Raw genomic sequence first — 8,888 nt, forward strand, 5'->3', positions numbered from 1 at the left:
GTACAGCATCGATTTCTTCCCTCAGATACCCTGGCACAGTATTGTTTTTCACGTCAAATTTTTAGAAAACATTTCACACTTACTCAAGGGCCGGCCAGCTTTAGATGTCTGTCCAAATGTGCTAGCCTAAGGGCTTAAGAAAAAAACAGCTATTTGTTTTATAGCCTCCTCATCGAATACTATGTACGTGTTTAGTCAACTAGTAAGAGATCTTTACTGACTTGGCCATAAGCAATTAAGAAGATGAGGCGAGCCTGATCATAAGCAACGCAGGAGACGATTTACACGAGAAGCTTTCTGCCATACGGTGAAGCTTTTAAACTTTAACTTCAGCCACCTGTTGTAGTTGGTAGCGCTGCAGCACGACACCTGAGGGAGCTGCCACAGCATCCCCCACTGCGCTACCACACGGCTGTCAAGCAGATCTCGAGTAAACAGCCAGCAGGCTCTACCCCTGTACTGCTGAACCTTGTCCTGGGCATTTTGACGCTTGGGTACAGGGGGGAAGCGGGGACGCCCCTCACGCTGCCCCTCGCAGCCCACCCGTGATGGCGGAGCCCAGGGCGCGGCGCCAAATGGCGGCGGGGTCCGGCCCGGCCGCCGGGCACACCCCTTCCGGGCCCCGCGGCCCTGGCAACGGGCAACGGCGGCCGCTTCATGGACGCCACGGCCGAGCCTCCCGAGGAGCCCGGAGAGAGCCCCGGGCAGCCCCAGGAGGACCCCGAGCGGTCACCTCCTGAGGAGTCAGGAGCGGGAGCAGGTTCCCGGGAACGCCAGGAGGTGGGGTGGGGGCTGTGAAGGAGGGTCTCGCCCTCAGTACCCTGCTGAGAGCCCTGCTGACGGGACAGTGCCGGCCGGGCACCCTATAAATTGCTGACCCTAACTCGGTATCGCCCACAGGGGATGGAACAAGCCTCTCCTGAGCACCAGGTGCCAGAAGGATTAAGCCAGCTGCATGCAGAGGGACAGGACTCGCAGGAGGCGAGCCAAAGCGCGGATCAGTCGCAAGCACTGGGATTTGACCCTTGCCAAACACAGGAGCCAAGAAGTGCCCGTCAGACATACGGAGTAGGACAGGAGCCTTACCAAGCCTATGAGGATGGGCATGGCCCCTATCAGCCACACGAGCCCGGTTACGGGCTCTATCAGCCAGGATACAGCCCGTACGATGATCCAGTACCAGATCCCGAAGCCCGAATGCTGGCAATGCAGAATGCAAAAGCCTACTTGCTGACGAGCAGCACGACATCTGGCCTCAACTTGTAAGTCTGCCAAAGAGACAAGAAGGAAAGGGGTAGGATGAGAGTGGTGGTGACAGGGTAGAGGGCTATGCTGTCAGGGACAGCAGAGTATGGAAAAGCAGAACATGTTATAAATGCAGTGTTTCATCGCTATGCTATAACTGCGTGTCCGGCCCCTTTCAATCCAAATTCCAAAGGGAATTTATGGTGTTCAAAGAGCCTTCGATTAGATTAAGGCCAGGCTTGAATTCTGCTTCAGCTCCTCGTCCAGATGTGGGGTAAACGAAAAATGGAAGACGAGGCTACTCTTGATTATATTGCAAAAGGGCTAGTTTCAAGTCTAATTTCCCCAAATGCTGCATGATCCCTTTGCATCTAACTGTTCCGATTTCTTTGACGCCCAGGTGATTACCGTGTACTTTTGATATTAAAAACAATATTCTAAGACTTCCGTAATAGTAGGTCAGTAATAATACTTATATTCATCTGACAGATACGATCATCTTGCTAATACGCTAACAAAGATCCTGGATGAACAGCCCACAGATGTGGTAGACATAATTGAGAATATCAGCAAGGACGTGAAGTGGGCTCAATTTCGGAAAAAAATGGATACTCTTCGAGATGAACCTGCAATGCCTCCAAGGTTTGAATCTGCAGAAAGGAGTAAAAGTTTGTTCCTCAAGTCATATGAAGAAGGAGATGAAGAACTAGACGAAAAGGTAGTGAGTTATTACCAGGCACCAATAGATATCAAATATACTGGAGAGATGGGTGGCAGGTGGCAGGAAGGCAGAAGAGAAAAGGTGGAAGTGGTGGTCTCCCTCATAATATTGCCTCTCGTGATTGCGTGAAATGATTACAGTCACAGTAGCATGTACCCTCTTCACAGTTCAGTTGGTCCCGTGTCAAGTTGTGAAGAAAACACAGCTGGTTACTTAGTTTGGAATTTAGTTGCTGCAGTAAGTCTCATATCCCGAGCTTTTAAAAGCATAGATGTTCTGGAGATGATAAATAGAAAGGAAAGTTTACAGTATCTCTCATACGCTTGTTCAACCTGGAATATGCCACCCAAATTCTTTTCTTTATCTATACCTGATATTTCTTTACCTAAAGTAACCGTAGTTCTGGATACTTCTTCCAGAATATTGTGCACAACTGCTACGGTAAGATAGAGAATTTTGTGTTCCTTCCAGCTCCAGCTGCAGTTCCAGTCCTTCCTTCTCCAACTAGAAAAAAAAAATATGCTTACAAGAAGAAAAAACTATTAGAATCAATAAGCCATTTCATTAAACAGGGAAATCTTCAGTATTTAGTTGGTTATATATGGAAATACTTGTACCCAAAGAAAAATTAAGAGAATTCTTGTAAAAACTAAGGGAAACAAAAGATAGTAAGACGTTGATTTTCGTATCAAGTTACCAGGATATATTCAAATGAATTGCCATCATAGAATATAAATCCTAACGATAGAAAATACATTATTTTCCATAGACTGTTACTAATTTTACTGTAACAGTCTACAGTATGTGATGGTAAAAAATGGACAAAAGTGGGATGTTTCAGAAGGGAATTTTTCCTACTTGTATCTACCTTGCTTTGACGTAATAAACCTGAAAGAGCCAGGGATATTCCATGGGAAACCAACACTACTTCTTCCAAATTCCCTATTCTGTTGTGCAGGATGTTTTAATCCCCTACAGCCATGAAATGAGAGACTGGTCATAAAGCGAATGGAAACATGTAATAAAATCCTCATTCCCAGCATAGACTTGCCCCTCTTGAATCCAGCTGGGGTGTTACTAGTGACTTCAGTCAGGGGACAGTATTTCATACCAACTCTAACAGATTCGATCTTAAATAATGCAGGGAGCTTTATGCCAAAGTATCCAAAAGAACAACATTAATTCCAGAGAAATATTGTTGCCCTGGTGTCTAAATGTATAAAATCTATTTCTGCTTTCCCCACATGCATCTGCCACAAACACGAGGCAACGCAGCAGCAGTATTTCCAGGCATCATGGCCTCTTATACAGAAAAGGTGTGCTAGCACTGAAGTCCTTTGCAGATCCCTCGTGAGAATTCTTTCTGTACTTTGCAGTAATTAAAAGTGAATTTGAAAATTGAGATCTTGTATTCTAAAAGCTGCACTTCATCTGTGTTCTCTTCTTTATCCTTACAATGTCATTTTTAATTTTTCTAAATGATAGTGGGAGATGTAAATGAATGTCAGCAGAGCTTTTTGAGAGAGCGCACTATAGGAAAGTGAAGTATGACTTTCAGTAGATAAATTGTTCAGTCTTTCAAATAGATCATTTTATTATTACTCAGCTCTAACTCACGATTTTCTTTACTAGGGAGAGACTCCTCTACCTAATGTGATGGAAACGGCCTTTTATTTTGAGCAGGCTGGAATTGGCTTGAGCAAAGATGAATACTATCACATATTTCTTGCCCTTAAAAAACTTGTTAGTGCCCAGCCAATCCAGACATGTCGCTTCTGGGGCAAAATTTTGGGCCTGGAGATGAAGTACAGTTCCAGGAGGGAGTAGAGGAGGAGGAAACAGAGGAGGAAGAAGAAGTTCCTGATGAAGGAGAGAAAGGGCTGGGTGAAGTCGAAGATGAAGATGAGGAGAAAGAAAAAGAAGATGAGCCACCAAAGTCTACCTACAAGCCCCCACCTGTCATCCCAAAAGAAGAAAACGGAACTGGGGCTAACAAATACATCTACTTTGTTTGCAATGAGCCTGGCAAACCCTGGGTGAAGTTGCCTCCAGTGACACCAGCACAGATTGTCTGTGCCAGGCAAATCAAGAAGTTCTTCACTGGTAGGCTGGATGCCCCTGTTGTGAGCTTCCCTCCTTTCCCTGGAAATGAGGCCAACTACCTGCGTGCACAGATAGCTCGGATCTCAGCAGGAACCCACGTCTGTCCCAATGGATTTTACCAGTTTGCGGAGGAAGAAGATGAAGATGAGGAAGGGGGAGGAGGAAGAGATGCATGTGAAGAAAACCCGGATTTCCAGCCTCTTTCTGTGGCTGAAATGGTGGAGTCTCTCTCCACGTGGGTACACTATGTGCCGAGTATTTTAAAGCAGGTAGGTCCTCACACAGGCCACACTGACCTCAGAGGCCATTCTCCCGGTAGTGCTTCAGAGTGTAAATGAAACCCCTCACCCACCCATTTGAACTATTCACCAGAAACAGGACTGGCCTGAAAAGATTTTCCACAGAAAATGTATTAGAAACGTTCTATCATATATAAATGTGTTGCACATATTTAAATATGAGAAGGTTTCTAAATATACACGTGTTTCATGATTTTTTCCATCTTCGTGTGCAAACCTATCTTTAGATAATCATGTAGGATTAGGCCTTGATAGATAATTATTTCTTCTACATTGGGTTACCTCTCCTGAAATCCTCGCTTGACAGAAATGTTGTTAATTCTGTTTTCTTGGATAGGATGCTAAATTTCAGACAGCTTGTGATTGTATGCTAAACGAAACTTATTTGGTGTTTTCTTCTGACTTACCTTCCGTTGCTTGCTTTCTGCTGTGAAACATGCAAACAAAAAAGCTTCAAAACTTAAAACCAAAACATTGTAAATACAATTGTAGCATAAAATATTTATTATATCGGGTTAGTGCTGGAAAGAGGTTTTACTAATGCAGTCATCTTTCCTGGATACCAACTTAAGAATGGTAGGATAAAATAAGAGCAAGTGCTAGGAACTAAAGTTTAATTTTATTGCCAGCAAAACAATAGTTCGAAAAAAAATAAAATCTGTTACCATTAGAATTTTAAGAACATTTTGTAATGTTCCTCTGACTGGTAGCTAAAAAACAAGGCAGACTTTAAAAGGAATTAAGTCTTTAAAAGTCTGTAAGTGTTCGTCTCTCAGCTTGCAATAACTGGCAATCCAGCAAGGATACAAACCCAACTGACAACAGGCAAGGATTGAACTAAATTCCTGTCTTCTGTTCACTGTAAACATAAAGATAATTTGGCATGAAAACATGGGATGCTGTGGTCTTTCTCGTGCCTTCTGTGTTCAGTAATTGTTGAACTGAAATACAGAGTACAAGGTAAGACTTTTCACGCGCATGGTTTAGACTTGGGCCCAGGTGCACAGGGACAGGATGTTCTGTCTGTCTTCTGTGCATATTCACAGCCTGTGCCTGACAAGGAAGGGACAGGCAATGCTAGCATGTTTGTGCCCAATGAAGGCCAGCAACAAGTTACTGTCTCTTCACAAGATGAATATTGAAATATATGTTTGCTTAATGATATGATCCCAGCCAATAAGTGCCATCATGGATAAGTATCAGCATGGATTGATTGTACTTAAAAGAAGTGAAAACTACAAAATAGCTGAAAGCTGATCAGAGAGCCATGGGGTCATTCTGCAATAGTAAGCAGGGATAAGGAATGACTGAGGGATAAAGAGAGCACTCTGCCAAGAGGATACGTACAGCTCTCTGTCAACAACGTCCCAATTCTGGAATACATCTTTTTTTCTTTTTCCCCCACTTGCGCTTTTGTGTGAACCAATTGTTTTAACTGGCTTGCATTTCTTCACTGATTGTTGCGTGTATTTATTATTCTGCCTTACTGATTCTAGGGTCGTTGTGTTTGGATTAACCCTTCACAAAAATCAGAGGAAGAAGAAGAGGAAGGTGAAGAGGAGGAAGAGAAAGAGGAGGAGCCAGATGAACTACAGCAAGAAATAGGACCTCCCCTTCTCACTCCACTCTCTGAAGACGAAGGTACTCCTCATGGAGTATGATTTTTGATAGAGCCACTGGGATTGTTGGCATTTAGGTAGTAAATATTTGAAGTTACAGGCCTCTGACGCTTCACAGAACAATGTAGTTTGCCATGGTAGGGTAACCACATTCTTTTACAAAATTAATCAAATGTGAAATGGTTCACAGAATCGACCTTAAAACTGAAATGATTGGGTTTACTAGTTAACAGTCCTGCTGAGAATAAAGGGAAAAAATATTCAGATATGTCAGGCTACTGGAAGTTGCAGACAGCTCACCCCTGAAATAAATTCAGCTATTTTTCCATCACCTTTATAGGCAGAAGAAAAGCATGCACACAAAAATAAATATATATTCACACATGCATAGATATACAAATAAGAATTTATATCCTCTAGCACATACTGCAGCAACTCCTAGTGATATGGAAACCTAAATACTAGACTGTAGCCATAGCAAATTACTTTTCTACTCCCCATTCTTTGATCAGGGTGAAATACATATGTAATTTATCCCTCAGTGATAAACAATCCTTGACAAAAGAAACAGCAGCGAGCACTACTGCATTTCAAGAACATGATCCTTTCTGTATGGGACTGTTGGCATCCATGTGATACCTGCCCCTGCATCCAAACCACCTGTCTGAACACAATGTCTACATTTATTGCTTGTGACTTAGTTCTTCTAACATGCATCTTAATATAAGCGTCGCCTGAGTTCTGTGAAAGCCTTGTAGCTCAGTCCTCAATATTTTGTAGTGGCTTGTAAGTCAATTTATTCATGTAGCGTGTGTTTGGCTGCCTGCAGGAATTCAAAACATCCCTGCTTGGACAGCTCAGCCTTCTACAAACCTGATCCCTCAATATGCTGTTGCAATCCTTCAGTCGCACCGATGGCCTGGAGCATATGCCTTTGCATCTGGCACGTGAGTAGCCAGTTGACATGGTTACAACACAGACTATATGGTCAACACAGACATGCCCAATGAAGTCAAATTTGGTTTCTTATTAATTTATTGACTGAATTGTAACTATTTCTGAGACTGATAGAGAAAGCCACTTAAGAGTGCACAGCATCAGTATGTGTTCAAGACTGGAAATGAAGAACCTTTGGAAATGCTAGCAGAAAACTGATGCATGTACATGTCCGGTTAGTGCCTGGCCACAGTCCTGGATTTAAAACCTGTATTCTTGGGTCTGTGGTGCTTTTTACAAATGAGCTTAATTCTTTTGTTCTAATTTTCAGTTGTTTCTGTTAGGCACAGTACAGTCACTACCACTAGAAGCTTTACATGGGCACTGGAGTGGGTGTCGGGAATGGCTCTATGTTACTAAGGTGAAGTTGGAGTCACACTGCAATATCGCACAGTGACAGAGTGTAGCATTCATCATTTTTGCACTTGGCGATTTTTAAGTGGAAGGTATGCAAGCATAGAATGGTTTGGGTTAGAAGGGACCTACAGATCCTCCAGTTCCACCCCCACTGCCATAGGCACCTCCCACTAGACCAGGTTGCCCACGTAGACGAGCCTGGCCTTGAACACTTCTAGAAATGGGGCATCCACAGCTTCTGCGGACAACCTGTTCTGGTGCCTCAGCACCCTCAAAGAATTTCTTCCTCATATCTAGTCTATATCTACCCTCTTTCCACTTTAAAAGCATTACCCCTTATTCTGTTGCTACATGCCCTTATAAAAAGTCTCTCCTCGTCTTTGTTTTAAGACCCCTTTTAAGTACTGAAAAGCTTTGATACTTCAGGACTGAAAACTTTCAACTTGAGGTTTCCTTGGAGCCTTCTCTTCCCCAGGCTGAACATCCCCAGCTCTCTCAGCCTGTCTTCACAGGAGAGCTGCTCCAGCCCTCTGATGGTTTTCATGGCCCTCCTCTGGACCTACACTAACAGCTCCACATCCTTCTTGTGCTGGGGGCCCCAGAGCTGGTCGCAGTGAATCCAACAACTAGAAAGAGATGTGTTCCTTTAAACAGTGTTCCAGGGAGCTTGCACTCTATTTGCACAGCAGAGTAAGGAGCCCTGAGAGGATCTGCACTGATCGCTATTTTGTTGCAGGCAGATGGTGTGAACTTTTCACCATTTTTTTTTTCCCCTCAGGAAATTTAATAATATCTACTTTGGCTGGGGTCACAAATACAGCCCAGAAAACCATACACCTGCACTGCCTGAGCCAGTGCAAAAAGAATACCCCGACGGGCCGGAGATCACCGAGGCCGCGGACCCGACGGTGGAAGAGGAGCTGGCTTTCAAGGCTAAAAAGGAGAAAGCCAGAGCTAAGAAGAGGAAGACGAGGAAGAATGAGTAGGTGATGAAGAGGAAGACACGATTAAGATATAGGAAACACGAATACTTGAAAAGATTAAATATTTATAGGGTTTTAATAAATGGATCCTAAATGAGTTGATCTTCAGTGTAAGTGGAAGATGCTTATTTGGGGGGTTTCTGTAGGCTGTTTTACACTCCTAGACTAATACATATTCCTTACTACTTCTAACAAAAAACAGATTATTATAATTAGCTTCCGGGGTCCAGTCCCTCCTACTGGAGCATGCACATCAGTCTCCTCTGGGGGTCTCTAGGGGTCTTTCATGCTGAAGGCTCGTAGTCTTCCTCTCCAAGTTTTTTTCTCGTCCTTCCCTTTGTACTCCTTTGGCACCGTCCCAAGTTTATAGAACATTTTCTGCAGGTCTTGTCTCCCAGCCATCCTTCAGCTTCTTTTTTCTTCTTCTTAATCTCTTGGCCACCTGGCCAGATACCAGAGGTTTGCATAATATCCCATAACAGTCACCAGTTGTTAGCAGTTGTTCTGAAACCTCCAGACATCAAAGACTTCATACAAACACAAATAGCTTTCTTATTGACACTTC

General features: G+C 43.6%; 1 protein-coding gene and 1 long non-coding RNA gene across 7 annotated transcripts in view; one reads left to right on the plus strand and one right to left on the minus strand.

Moving 5' to 3' along the window:
* LOC106020089 (uncharacterized) overlaps positions 1–459 on the minus strand; it is a 252,097-nt gene extending 251,638 nt beyond the window's left edge. For 4 of the 6 annotated variants that reach the window (XR_011808849.1, XR_011808847.1, XR_011808850.1 and 1 more), the window contains exon 1: positions 84–218. This is a non-coding gene — a long non-coding RNA (uncharacterized lncRNA). The other 2 variants (XR_011808848.1, XR_011808851.1) reach the window with 2 other exon arrangements.
* Positions 460–597: 138 nt separating this feature from the next.
* Positions 598–8,425, plus strand: LOC101793065 (radial spoke head protein 4 homolog A-like). The gene is given in 9 exon segments (XM_027455989.3): positions 598–780; positions 901–1,262; positions 1,735–1,966; positions 3,599–3,764; positions 3,767–4,338; positions 5,865–6,009; positions 6,817–6,934; positions 8,119–8,294; positions 8,297–8,425. Coding segments are annotated over 9 exon segments (1,920 nt in total). The 5' UTR covers positions 598–657; the 3' UTR covers positions 8,323–8,425.
* Positions 8,426–8,888: the final 463 nt, after the last annotated feature.

The sequence above is a fragment of the Anas platyrhynchos genome, chromosome 4 (assembly GCF_047663525.1).
Source record: "Anas platyrhynchos isolate ZD024472 breed Pekin duck chromosome 4, IASCAAS_PekinDuck_T2T, whole genome shotgun sequence".
NCBI classification, from domain to species: Eukaryota; Metazoa; Chordata; class Aves; order Anseriformes; family Anatidae; genus Anas; species Anas platyrhynchos.